The 14,109-nt window shown below is 55.0% G+C and overlaps 1 protein-coding gene across 1 annotated transcript in view; it reads right to left on the reverse strand.

Moving 5' to 3' along the window:
* Nucleotides 1-14,109, reverse strand: part of SHB (SH2 domain containing adaptor protein B) — a 131,618-nt gene that overhangs the window by 33,852 nt on the left and 83,657 nt on the right. The window contains exon 3 of the mRNA XM_008536889.2: nucleotides 13,208-13,423. Within this exon, the coding sequence (XP_008535111.2) occupies nucleotides 13,208-13,423 (216 nt within the window). The remainder of the gene's footprint in view (nucleotides 1-13,207; nucleotides 13,424-14,109) is intronic.

Here is a 14,109-nt window from a genome sequence, read left to right on the forward strand (position 1 = left end):
CTGTAAGGCACTTTCACCTCTGACAGCTGGGGCTCCACTGGCTAAAATCCTTTCTGCCAACATAAAATCCCACTACACACCTCTCGGCACAGAAGGTGAGACGAGAGGCAGGGAGTAGGGAACAACAAGTGGGGAAGGAACCCCAGCTCTTCAGCACAGCCAACAACTTGCTTACCTGTCCAGCCTCAGGCCTCACCAAGCCTCCTCCAGGCCATGTCTTTTTGTCTGAATTACCCACCCTGCCCTTTACCAACCTCTCTGCCTGACAGCCTCTATGTGCTCTTTAGGGGTCACCTCTTCCAGGAAGCCTTCCCTGACTTCACCCCCTCCCAGATTCACCTTGATCTCAACCAATGGTACCCTAATCACCAGTTTCCTTGTCTGGCTCCCCAAGGGCAGGGGCTGTAACATATCTGTCCCTACCACTCATGTCTAGCACATGCCTGCGATGTAACAGATGACCAACAAATGACTCAATGAAGAAACTTAATGAGCCGCTGTTTCACTTTACTGGGAAAAAATATTGGTTTTCATACCAGATAAATTAGAGAAAACCTAATAACGCCCCAGTCAACACTGTAATTCCCCAGCGAATTAATTTATACATTCGCTTGCAAGCTTAATAATATAGCTGTATATTTTAGACGGAACAGGTGGTGATGAATGACAGGCTTAATTAGACAAATCATTTCACCTAAAATAAAAATATACAAACTCCAAGAGAGGTGATTCAGCAGCAAAATAAAAAAGATATTATGAACAAAAAGCTCCAAACACAACTGCTTTCACTTCTTCTAATTAAGTTTCTCTTTAATCTGCAATTTAAAATGGCAATTCTTTTAATTTAGTGATTTTCTGCAAAAGATGAAGGAAGATACAAACCCTCAAAAGAATATCTGCGTTTAGAGAAAAAACATGCCAGCCCTGCGAGCCGTTAGAACGACAGACCCAAATTAATTCCCCCGCAGGCAACTACCGACAGAAGGCAGAGCTGTGCAGGAGGGGCTCAGGCGGCAGGACCAGGCGCTGGGAGCCCTCTGACTTTGGTGCCACGACGGGACCAGGCCGTGTGGCAGTGGGAGCGGTGGCCTGGTTCGCGGCTCCAAGCGCCTTTGTCTCCAGGGCAGGCTAAGGAGGCCCCTTTGCGATGCCCCAAATGTCCTTCCAAAAGTTCCTGATGTCAGGCCTCATCCTAAGACACAGCTCAGCTGCCCCTCACCTTCCCGAGGCCTTTCCTCCACCCAGATTAGCCTCTGGCACTGGAGGTCCCCTCCTGCTTATATCAGAGATCTTATACCTCTCACTGCCAAGGACGGAAGACGATGTCCCCCAGCAGGTGAGGAAGAACGCTTCCAGGGCCTCCAAGCTAAGGGGCGGGGCTGAGGTTTGAGCCAGGCCTGCAGGTCACCAGGTCAGGCTCACCTCACACTCAGGTCCTCCTTCCTCACGAGGACGCGGTCAGGGCCCTGCAGTCAGGCAGGCGCTGAGCCTCACTCACCCAGGCTCTGCGGTGCGCTTTGACCCCAGGCCTGGAATGACCGCCCTCCTGCTCCATCTCATAACGTCCAGAAGCTCCCGGGGTCTGGCTCCAAGGCCCCTGCTCCGCATAGCCTCCACCATCCTGCCCGCTGAGAACTGCCTCCTCCCACAGCCCACAGCACCTGGCCCTTCTCTGGAGCTCAGCAGCACCCACACGCTCGCCCAGCCAGCCCAGGCCGTCCATGGGGCAGTGCCGGGCACTGATTTCTCTCCCCTCTGACCTCACCTGCCCCTAACCCTAACGCAGGGCTCGGCATGGAGACAGTGCTTAGCAAACGTCTGCTCATATGAAACGAATGTGCTCCTTCGGGGTCTGGCTCCTTCCTGTCTACCATTCAGGGCTGCCCAGAGAACAAGTTCCAAAAAGCCAGAGGGCTCTGCTGTGCTCACGCACCCTCGCTGGCTCCCAGCGCTCCAGATGGAGGGCAAACTCCTCACTCTGGCGCCAACCTGACCTTCTGGATGCATCTTCCCCTACAAAACCCCTCTGGGTTCCACACCCACCCAAGGCTCCAGGCACGAAGAACGGCTGTCTCCAAATCCAGACCTCAGCTTTGCTGAACCTGCCCTCTAGAATCCCTTTCCTCACGATCTCTGTGTGCAAAGATCACAGCTGTGCTGCAAAGTTCAGCGCAGGGGCACCTCCTGGGGCAAGTTCTGCCACTGACCCCCAGGTGGAATTCTTTTCTCCTCTTCTGTACTGTGCACCCTGTCTCTGCCACTGTCTGGCCCCTCCCTGGTCTTGTTACAGTGCGGGACACAGGCACCTGCTCAGAGCCGGACAGAGTAAGGGCCTCATGCCTCAGCCTCCTCTGAGCCTCCCCAAGCTTAGCATGCAGCTGGCTCTAAAGAGCGGCCCATAGGCTGCAACGAGGCCAGGGAACGGAGGAACTCAGTGGCTTGGCATCACGGAAAGGATGTGGACTTCAAAGTTTGGAAGACCCAGGTTTGAATCCTGCCTCTGCCATTACTGTGTGACTTTGGTCAAGTTTCTAAACCTCTCCGAGACTTAGCTGCCTCTTCTGTGAAACAGGGCTGACAACACCTATACCATAAATGATCGTGGAGGTGGCTAGTAACAGAGGACGTACCAAAGTCCAGGCTGGCCCCCGTAAGTGGTGGTACCCCTCCCCATGGCCACATCCATGCTCAGAACAATTCCCTTTCATGAACTCAAGAGGATAAAGTTCCTTCTATCAGAAGCCACCTTCTTTTTCCCCAACCTCTCTTGGAAATCCTGACTAACTTACCAGCTCCAAGAGGAGAGGACATATTCCGTCTTGTTCAAAACTGGATCCCCAGTGCCCAGAACAGCACCTGGTGGATAGGAGATGCTCGCTGTCTGCTGAGTGAATGAATGTCCATCCAGGTCAGCAGGACTAGTCAGCAACCAAGAAAGGAAACTCAGGAGCTGGACTCCGTCCTCAAGTCATTTTAAAGCAGTCTTGAACAACGGTGTGACCTTTGTTGAGTGTTCCCTGTGCACGGGTGGCGTCTGTGAGGACCCAACGTGACATCTCCTCCGACCCTTTCAGCAGACCGAGGAGCTCCCTGCTACTCTGCCCATGTTTCTACAGATGGGGCCTGATGTGGGCAAGCAAGCTGCCCAAGCTGACCAGAGCAGGCTGCCATGCCAGGCCGCGGGCCTGGCCCCAGCCCTCAAGCCCTCTGCTTTGGGACTGCAGTGCTGGGTGGCCTCCCCTCCCCGGGCCCCAGGAGTGCCCTCCCTGGGGAGGGCAGGGAGATAAGAGTCGACGGTCTGCCGGACATCCTCCAGTCCCCCCGGCTGATCAAGGTTGTGGACAGTGGCCCCGGAGGAGAGGGACCATTCAAAGGAACTGGAAGGGAGCAAAGGGGGCTTGGGGCCTCGGGCCCGGGAGAGGCAGCGATACGCTCCAAGTTCTGTGGCTGCCTCTTTGGCCAGCCTGCAGCCTCCAACCCTCCCAGCTCTCCTGGACAGGACAGAGAGCCTCTAAGCAGAGGCCACGAGGATTAGATGGCTGAAGACAAGAGCCTGTGCAGAACGCCTTGCATGGAGCCCTTGGCCGCTGGAGGCTTCTTTAGGCCCTCCTGGACGAGGCGGAAAGGAATATGGGCGAAAACCACATGGGCTGACAGGAGGGGCTTGGACAGTGTTCCAGGCCTGGTGTTTGTTCACGGATGTCCTGCTACTCTGAAAACACAAGGGCACAGAGAGCAGAATGGAGGTGCCCAAAGAGCCCCTTCTGCACAGCCCTTGGCACTGGTTCCCCATGCTGCCCACAGCCAGCTGCACCCCTGCTGTGCGTGGGGGAGGCGAGGGCGGCACACAGGGGCTGCTGCCGGGCACCTGTGAGCCTCCAAGATGGGGCAAGGGGCAGACTGTGCGCTGGTCTAGGGAAGTGGGGTGGACCACACGAGCCCGAGTCTACGCGAACGCCATGAACTTTCAGGATAATGCGCCACCGCCTGCAGCTGACTAAAGCTCTGTTCCCTCAACAGCGGTCCTCTGCTGCCTCAGCCTTCTAAATTTACCTTCTGCTGTCATCTCATCTGTTCCCTGCAGCTGGACAAGCATCAGAATTCCTGTTTTCAGATGGAGGAACTAAGGCCTGGAGAGGGAAGCCCCTTCTCCCCACAATCCTGGAGCAGGCCTCCTGCCCCTCAGAGAGGCTGTAAGACAGCGGGCGGCCCAGCAAATGTTTGGTTTGTGTTTCCAGGATGGCCAACAAGAGGCCTCTGTGTTCACCTCGCAGACACACGCGGGCCTTAGGGCACCAGGCTGCCACATCTCGTGGGCGGTGCCTGAGAACAGAGGTCCTCATTGTGAAGGGAGGCGGCGGACGCCGCCCATGCATGTGCACCCAGGCCTGGGCTGGGAATGGAGGCCTGGCAAGGAGGGTAGGCCTCTGTCCTCTTGCTCTGCAGCTCCCAAAGGAAGCCCGGACTCCTGGGCCTGGTACAAAGACCCGGCCCCAGGGCTGCTGCTTGGCTGCAGGAAATATAAGGATAAATCCTGATGAAAATGAAGAAATGATCCAAACACAGAGGCCTTCATGGCTGCCGAAGCCAGACACCTTCACTGTCATAACTCATTTTACACGTGAGAAACAGAGGGTTGGAAAAGGGACTGACTTGCTGCAAGTCAACAGCTAGCCTTGAAATTGGATTTGAACCCAAGTCTTCTGAATCCCAGAGGCCTCTAACGAGTCCAGCACAAATCCTGTCTACAGTGCGACACGTGCTCCAAAAAGTAGTAGCAACGATGACAGTCATACCCAAAGCCAGCATCCACTGAGGCACTCACTGTGCCCCTGACTCTTGGAACCAATGACCACCCCATTATACAGGTAAGGAAACTGAGGCAATTGGCCCCAGGTTGCCCGGCTAGCAAGGGGCAGCTCAGGGCTTTAAATGCAGAGCCTGCAGCTCTATGCACTCTGCCTGCTCATGTCTATGCAGCACGTCTCCTGCTACCTCCACCTGCTGACCCCCACACATTTACTGAGAATCCTAGGGCCTGGGAGAGGGACTCTCTCCCACCCACAAGGCTCAGAGGCCCTTAGACTGAAACCAGTCTCCCGTTCAGGAGCCCCAAAGCTGCAGCCCAGCTGGCGCTATGTTTCTGCTGCTGCCCCTCTGCAGATGCCAGTGAGGGAAGGGAGGAGGGACAAGAGGGGACAAGCCAGGTGCTTGGCTCTCAGGGGTCTGCTTACCACCCACTGACACACCAGTCTCCCCACCCCCAATATGGCATCTGGACTCTTGGGCCATCCTCCAACAGGCAGGGACACACTCTCAGCTTCTCTCTGGGAGGTCAGCCCAGAGTGGCAATCACGACAGTCAAGAACCACTCAGAAATGCCCTCTGTATGCAGATCCCTCAGCCTCATTTGGAGAGAAGACAGGTATACGGCAGAAAAGAATGACATGAAAACAAGCCATCTCTGTGTGAGCAGGCTGCATGACTACCTGTGTCTTCCTGCGCCCTGAAGAGAACTTGGGGTAGGTTTTCCTAAGACCTGATTTATTCGATAATTTAACAAATATCTGCATGTTCACTATGTGCCAGGCACTGACCTAGGTGGGGACGCAGGTGTGAACAAGGCAGGTGGAGTCTCTGACCTCAGGGAGCTGAAGAATCCCATCCCCTCGTGCTCTCCACCCTGCCAACCAGGAGGGCAAAGAGCTTCCAGCACGACTGTGTTTTCCACAGAGCAGACAAAGGCACTGGAAGGAACGTTTCTATCTATCAATATAATTAGCAGATAAACCAGAGCTATTAAATGCCAATGTTTTTCTTTCTTTTTTTTTTAGGTTACTAAATGAATTCATTCATATGTCAAACAGAAAAACCAACTGGAAAAACCTGTCCCTCAGTAACACATTAGCCAAAGGAAGTGAGTGATCCCAGTTCTCTTCTTTAAACCCCACTTTCCTCCGCAGACCTGCTGTTCACACATGTTAAACATTAATTACAACTGTTACTCATTACACAGCAAAAAGCTCCCGGTCCAAACACTATTGTTAATTTCCTCCTGGGCCCAATGCATTCTGGGAGGCTGTGCATGGGGCAGAGAGCATCACGGGAGCCCCAGTGGGGCCAACGATGAGGAGGGGCGGCACGCGGCTGGGTGCACCAGGGCTAGCGGCAGGTCTGACTCCCCGAAGAAACTTCTGCAGAGGCTGAGCCTATTTCTCCCGTGTGCACGATGAGTCACGGGGCTCCATGGGAACAGCGAGCCTGGAGCAGCGTATGACGCACACAGTGTGAGTGGCACCAGCTTCAGAGCATTTGCGTGTGACAGTGACAAGTCACGAGTCAGCAGGAGTGGGCGCAACTGCTTCTGCCTCCACAACAACCCAAGCCACCTCGCGCAGCACGAGGGGAAGTTCAGACCTGCCCTTTCCACACTCGAGATGTCAGCGCAGCAGTCAAGAGAGCAAAGGCCCTGCAGTCAGAGTGAGCAGAGTTCATGAGCTCTGCGACCGTGAGCAAGTTGCTCACCCTGTCACCTGTGCGATGACAATGAAACCACACCCACCTGGCAGGGCATCGCAGTTAACCCATGCTTGATTCATAACTGGTCTTCACTAAATGTTAATTTCCTATCCTTCCCCCATCCTCCCTTACCTTAATAGGATTATTTTAAATTAGCCAACCTGAGCTGGCTCAGAGATGACTCATAATTGTTTAGGAAACAGACATACCTGGAACTTTACTTTCGCTTTCTCTGTCTTGATGAGGCTGGGAATGTGTCAGAATTCAAGAGGGTGCCTGGCTAAGGGGTGACCAACACGATATTAGTATCCCTAATCTGACTGTAACAGTATGTATCTGGCTGTTCTAGAATAAACCAATGCACACCTGTACAGGATGTGGTAGGAGCACAGAAGGGTCCCAGCCCAAACTGGGGTGACAGTGGGGAAGGGATTGGTCATGTCAGGGAAGGCTTCCTGGAAGAGGTGGCATTGCTATCACCAGAGCTGAGCTGTGACATCCTCTAACTCCACACTGACCCCAGCACCTAATGTGCTATGTACTGTGTACTCTCTAGGTTCTCAAAGTGGGATCTCCAGGTCAGCAACACCTGGGCCCTTGTCAGAAACTCGAATTCTCATGCCTTATCGCCAGAACCTACTGAATCAGGAACTCTGGGGATGGCCCAGCAATCTGTTTTATGCTGCCTTCAGGCAACCCTGATGCCTGCTCTGGGCAAACCAGCCAATCCACAAACATGTCACAGCTAGAACGGGGAGGACCCTCTCACACCAGGACCAGTGGCCCAGTCCTTGGGATGGACTGACTGAAGAACGGGAGAGGGCCGGCCCTGTGGCCTAGTGGTTAAGTTCGGTGCATTCCACTTCGGCAGCCTGGGTTTGGTTCACAGGCACGGACCTACACCACTCGCTTGTTCGTGGCCATGTTTGGTGGCGACCCACATACAAAAAAAAAGAGGAAGACTGGCAACGGATGTTAGGGCAAATCTGCCTCAGGAAAAAAAAAAAAACAAATTGAAGAGCCAGGTGGCTCAGTTAGAACTATTGCTGGAATGGAGATTTAGGATTTCGTACAGAAGTGTTGCTTTCCGTGCCATCCATGCTTCTTAATGCCAGGCATAACTGGTGAAGAGCTTCGTAAACGGGTCCTCTGTGCCTCTAAGTACCTCATTTGCACTATGGTTTTAATACTAAATTAAATTTTATTTAATACAGAAAACCGTCCCTGAACACCAGTAGCCATTCTCTCACGCGTGAGCCTTTAGGGTTTGAAAGGCTTTTCATCCAGATCTTTTCCCTTGATCATCACAGAGATCCAGTGTGACAGGGCTGTGACCATCCCCATTTTATAGACGGGAAAACTAGGGCTCAGGGAGACTGAACAGCTGGTCTGAGGTCCCACCGCCGGGAAGTGGTGGAGCTGGCACGTGAACTCAGATGGTCTGACTTCTCCAGATACTCAAGATGCCGTCCTGGGCTTTCCAGGGCAGAGAAACTCGCCAAGGAGCTAGTGGTGAAGACAGAGGAGCACCCGAACGAACTACGTTTGGCCTGAGTCACGTGCCTGTCTGCTTCTGGGCCAGGAGGCAGGCCGGCTGCCGGCTGAACCCAGGACATGGCCTGAAGAGCAGCTTCAGCAGAGACGAGTCTTCAGACAGCGAGTCAAAAATGACATAACTTTGTTTCTCTAACCAAGTGGAGGGTGCCCTTCACTCCTCGACCCGGCTCCTCGAGCCAGCACTGCGGCTGCTGGCTTCTCAGAGGCAACTGCGAATCAGTGAGGAGACAGTTTTCACTCTTCTCGCTAGATTAAAAGGAAATGCGGATCCACCCTCTGTGTATGGCCTGACTGGCTCTGCTATGAGGCCTCTAGCAGTTCCCTTCCCCTCTCTGAGCCTCAGTTTCCCCAGCTGCACAAGGAGGAGTGGGGGCCCCTCCCTGTGCTGAGTGGTGGCAGAGTAGGACCAGCCCGAGGGATGGCTCGGGTCACCCCCATGCAGGCATGATCCCCCGGAGCCTGGGCTCCTACAGAATCCTCAGCGGGAACCATTCCAAGAGGGAAACGTGTCCCAGTACCGCCCTCCCACCTGTATGAGGGTGGAGAGAGGAGCGTGACGTCCCCCGTGGGCCCTCAACCACATTTTATGCGGCATTGTGGCTAGCAGCAGGGAGCCCAGGCCTGCCAGGCCATGCTCGGACTTCGCAGGTTCAAATCCCACTCGGCTCCTCGGCTGCCTAGCCATGGCCTCTGGGCACACTCCTCCTTCTCTGTGGACCCGGGTTTCCTTCTCTGTAAAAGCAGGAAGTTAACCTCCCAGAGGGCGGTTGTGAGGATGAAATGAGATGACACAGACAGCAATGCTGAGGGCACACCAGCACTTTCCCGATGTGGTGCCCTTTGCGCCTCACAGTACCCTCTGCAGCAGGCACGTTTCCCAGGTGAGGGAACAGAGGCTCCCAGGACAGGTTCAGTCCCTATCCTCCTCGCTCAGAGACGTGAAGACATCAACCTGTGCCAGCCCAAGCCTGAGTCTGCTTCTCCAGGTTATCCACGTGGCTCCTCGGCCCCTCCCTATGTGGCCATCCGCATCTGTCCATCTCACGGCCTGTGCCACAAAGCCCAAGGGCTGGTCAGACCCTCCACACCAACCTGGGCCACCCCGAGACAGTGTGGAACCACCCCAGGCTGCTTCTCCTGCCGCACACTGGGCAGGGAGCTCGACAGCCCTTGTGTGAGCCCAGAGCTGCACGTGGGGGCTGGGGGCCAGGCAGGCAGGCCATTTCTAGACCAACCTGCAGGCCTCGTAATTGCTGCTGTAAAGACTCCCAGGGGGTGAGCCAAAGCAGGCTGGGAACTGCGTTCAGCCAGCTCTGAAGGCAGGTGTCTGCCGGCTAGGAAGGGGACTGACAGCTTGATGGAAACCACACCACCGCTCCGTGGATGGCGGGGCTGCGACCTTGTTGCCCACACGTGGTGGTGCAACTTGACCAGGCATCTGTCCTGGGGGCTGGGATCCACAAAGGCCACGCGTGGGGGATGGGATTCAGGTGCTGGGCGCGTGGGGGCCAGGGTTCTGGCTGAGGCCACTCAGCTTCCTGGAGGGACAGCATGAAATGAAGGCCCAGGGCTTTCTGGGAGAGCTGTGGTACTTCTTTTACCCGGCCACAGAATTCTGAGAGAAGAGAAGACTTTTATTCCCCAGAAGCCAGGACTACCTCACAGCCCGCAACAGCTGTTTTCACGACAGCAGGGAAGTGCTAACTGAGCCTTCCTGAAGCTCTGGCTTCGAGTCTGGCTGCGATGGGGAGGCTCTGGCTTCCCTCACGGCTGGTCTGGAGCTGCTGGTCGAGAAGGGCTACTCCTGTGGAGGACACCAAAGCCTTCCTTTGAGGAGTGCCTCCTCACGAAAGCAAAGCAGGACGGCGCTTCAGGCGGAAAACACTTGTGCTTCATAGATCGAATCATGGAGGTAATTCAGAGGCCTTCCCTTCCCTGAGTCCCTGACCAACACGCTGGGGTCCCGACAGAAGGAAGCGTGGAAGCATCCTGGAAGTGATTGCAGGCCACCTCCCATGGCCGGAATGGGATTGGCCAACACCAATCCTGCCTCCTTTGAGCTTCTGCGTGCAAATCCCCAGTGAGGGGAAGGCCATCGTCCACTTTCAGGTGTAACAAATGCTTTGCCCTCACCTGGATCCTACATCCCCGTGACTCCTCCTTGGTGGGCCCAGCTCTGCCCTTTGGGGGTTCCTCACACCCCACCCTGCCCAGGTTTCCTCATCCAGGTTAAACATGCAGACTCAAATCTAAGGGGTGGAAAGAGACGGTAGTGATTTTGTCCAGCTAACTTTATCCCACACGGATGTTCCCCAGCTCCAGACTCTGCATCCCAGGCTCCCAGGAGCCCAGAGAAACTGTGGGGCATTTCAGACAGGTATTGTAATAAGGAGGACAGGGCCTGGCCAAGTGCTGCCTCACTCCCTGACAACACTAATGACCTACTAAAACGTGTGTGCGACATGCACACGTGCGCGCACACACATAAACTGTTAACTTGGTGGGAACATAATCCTTCATTCCTGAGCAGCCACACTCCTGGGTTTGCAAACGGGACCGTGGCAGCACTTCAGCAATCCAATCGAGCTGTTTCAACTCGTCCTCGTTACCTGAAAGGTGGCCCAGCCCCCTCTCAGCCCACCTCACTCTGGGCTAGGAAACAGGAGGGCGCTCCTCACCTGCCAAGGCTGCACCCAACAGGCTCTGACCACAGACATGCAGAGGGAGCCAGTCTTGACAAAGGCCGGTGCTCACAACCTCCATCCAGCCCAAGTGGAACATCCTCCTTCTATGGCCCAGAAATCAGAACAGCACCAAAAGCTTCTTGGGAAAAGCACGACTGGCGCACGCTCGGAACAGGACACAAGAGGCAGGAGACAGGACGAGACGCAGATGGGGATGTAATTCTGAGACTGGCATCCATCAGCAGCCTGAGAAGCTGACCTTTAATGACACTAGTGATAGCAGCTCAGCGACATAAAACCAAGTCCAGAATGGATACTCGTGCCTCAGAAAGTTATCTGGGGACGGTTGTCTCTGAGGCCTTGTGATCCTTTGTGAAAAACTAAAAGTATCGAAGTTCTGGAAGCATCTTTGGGCAGCAGCGGGCGAGCTCTGCTTGAGCGTTCTGAGAGACGGCGCCCTGTGCGCTAAGCGCTCTTCACCTCAATGTGCACACGCATCCCCAGCGGTCTTGTTCAGACAGATTCTGACTCTGAAGGTCTGGGGTGGGGCCCGAGACCCTGCATTTCTCACCAGCTCCCAGGCGATGTGGCGCTGCTGCTCTAGGGAACACATTTTGAGCAGCAAGGTGCCAGACTAGACTGCAGCATCAAAGGAACACAGCTCTCAAGTGACCTGCAGGTGGTCCGTCCAGGAGAGGGTGAGACCCCACCCCTGTATGCAGTGCTATCTTGTGCCATTGGCCCTTGGTGTCTGTCACATGAGCCCCTTTAGTGCTTCAATCAAACTGGTGTTTGCAAAGAGCAAGCTCTCAGATGGCACCAGCTCCATTCTAGCTCCTCTCACACCTGGGAGGAGCGCAGCTGTTATCAGCCACGCCAGGGGACACGGACAGTCCGTGTGCCAAGGCAAGAGAGGAGGCTGTGAAATGCATGGGAGAGACCTCAGGTGATCAAGGACCTTCAGCCATGTGACTCCTCTCGTCTCAGGCCCTTGGCCAGGGGCTCACAGCACCGACAGGACTAACTCCATATGGGGAGAGCAATACTCTGCCAGGCAGGGAGCCCAACAGGCACTGAGAGGCAGCAAGGATGCCCACGGGACGGATGGCTGTGTACCAGGGAGGGCTTGCAGAGATGGTGCCATCTGAGCTGGGCCTCCAAGGAGGCAGAGGGTCTTTCCAGATAGGATACAGCAGGGAAGGGCGTCTAGGCAGAAGGAATGGGATTTGCATGGAGCATGCTACGCCCAGGGAACTACGAGCCGTACCTAGAACAGCTGGACCATCAGTGGAGGTTATCAGAATGGGGGCAGGGCGGAGGCCTCACTGTTGGGGGCTAGAAAGGGAGCAAGGATCTAGCTGTGCACGAAAAAGGAAGTTTTCAGGCAAAATGAATCTTAAACAAATCAGAAATAAAAACTCTCCATTTATGACCTTCGATGTGGTAAGAATTAAGCTGGTCAATCAATGTTTCCTTTCTCACATGCCTAAAATGTCAGACGTGTAAGCAATTTTTTGCATCTGGCTTTTCACCTTTTAACATTAAACATCAGCATTTCCCTAGGTTGTTGTAAACGCTTTGTCAACATCATTTTTTAGCGGCTGCACCATGTTCCATGTAACCAATCCCTATTTACTGGACAGTGAGGTCGTTCTCCATCTTTTGTGACCACGAACGATGCCTTTTCTGAATTTCAGATCCTAACCTTGGCACGGGGCCTGAGGACTGGGACGAGAACTGAAGAGTGAACGCAGCTTAAGATCTGTGACACAGGTGGCAGACTGCTTTCCAAAAGGCTGTGGGAGAGGGGTTTTAGTGCTGTGAAGGATACTTAGATTCTAGAAAACCACCCTCAGAGTGGGGTGGAGGGGAGGCAGCTGCGTCTTTCAGGGGGCTCTTGGCCAGGGGGTGGGTCAGTCCCCGAGGTCGGGATGCGCCCAGGGCCTGTGCTTGGTGACTGGGTTCATGATGCAACTGGGGAGGAAATGCAGCAGCCATGGACACATGCAGATCCGTTGCAGCCGGACGACCAGATGCCAGTGCTGGGCTCTCTCAGGCCCAGTAGGAACCACTCTACAGATGGGTTTTCTTTGTTTCTAAGAAAGGTCCTCCTGAATCTGAAATCTTGGCTTTAGTGAACTAGAGCATGACCAAAAGGACCAAGACAGAGTCAGACGATGAGATTGTCTGGGCCGTCTCTGAGGCCTGGGACCCAGATCCTGTAGGTCAGACCCAGGATTTCCCCTGGGCTGGCCTTCCTTCCCTCCAGGACCCCATCATGTTTGAGGGGCCCAGCTGCACCAGAAGAGAGGACAGCTCAAGTGGACTCTCAGTTGAAGCCCCGTGGTTTACCTGAGCAGGCAGGGACCAGAGACTTACTCCCTTTCCCAAAGGTGAGTGCCAGATGCGGGTCAGTGGCCACCTCTGAACAGGGCCACTGGCCTTACCTGCCAGAGCTGGGATGGTGACCCGGTTCCACTCCCAGGGCTGGTCGTACTCATCGGCGGGCCTGTCGTCGTCCTGGGGCAGCTTGCTCTCCCGCAGACGGGGGCTGACCGTGCTCTCGGAGTCCGAGTCGACGCTCTGGCCCTCAGGCTCGTAAGGGGTGTCGTATAACTGGATGCTTTTGTGCTGGGACCGGACACTTTCCTGCCTCTGAAATTCTGCAGGCAAAAAGGAAGGAAGCAGAGATGTAATGGATGTACAGCACATGCTTCCTTACCTGGGATCTGCCAGGTGACACCCACAGGAGTTCAGAGCTGCTGGCCAAGGAGGTGAGGACTGCACAGGAAGAGGCCCCTTTCTAGGTTAACTGGCCCTCCCCACCCCTTGAGGCAGCGCCTCTGCTCTCTCTGGGCAAGGCTACCCCACAAAGAGCCCAGGCCCTCGGCCCTAACGACAGAACAGAGGCTCACCGCCGCCACCCATGCGTTCCCCACATCTTCACGGGCAGGGCCCAGATGCGCACATGATGTTCCGGGGGGATCTGACACCGCCCAGGACAGACAGAGCTCTCACCCCCTGCTCTACCGATGAATGGGGGCCTTCCCCACTAGGGTCATTCCTTGTCCTCTGGACTTTCATTTCCCATCTGAAAAGTGAGGAGATTGGGCCAAACAATCCTAAGCTTTTGCCCAGCTCACACATTCACTTTAAAGACCTACTGAGCCAACTGCCTCCTTGCAGGAGCCGGGGTGACTGTCTTCTCCCCTCCAAGCCCTACCAGAGACCTCTTCCCTGCGTCCCGACCTCCCCCGGAGCCTGGCTGTCTTCCGATACACGGAGCACATCTGGGGGATTGAGCGCGGATGTCCAGTTTCACTTCTGAGTGAGGAAGGAAAGCTCTTAG

This window comes from Equus przewalskii, chromosome 26 (assembly GCF_037783145.1).
Source record: "Equus przewalskii isolate Varuska chromosome 26, EquPr2, whole genome shotgun sequence".
Taxonomy (NCBI): Eukaryota; Metazoa; Chordata; class Mammalia; order Perissodactyla; family Equidae; genus Equus; species Equus przewalskii.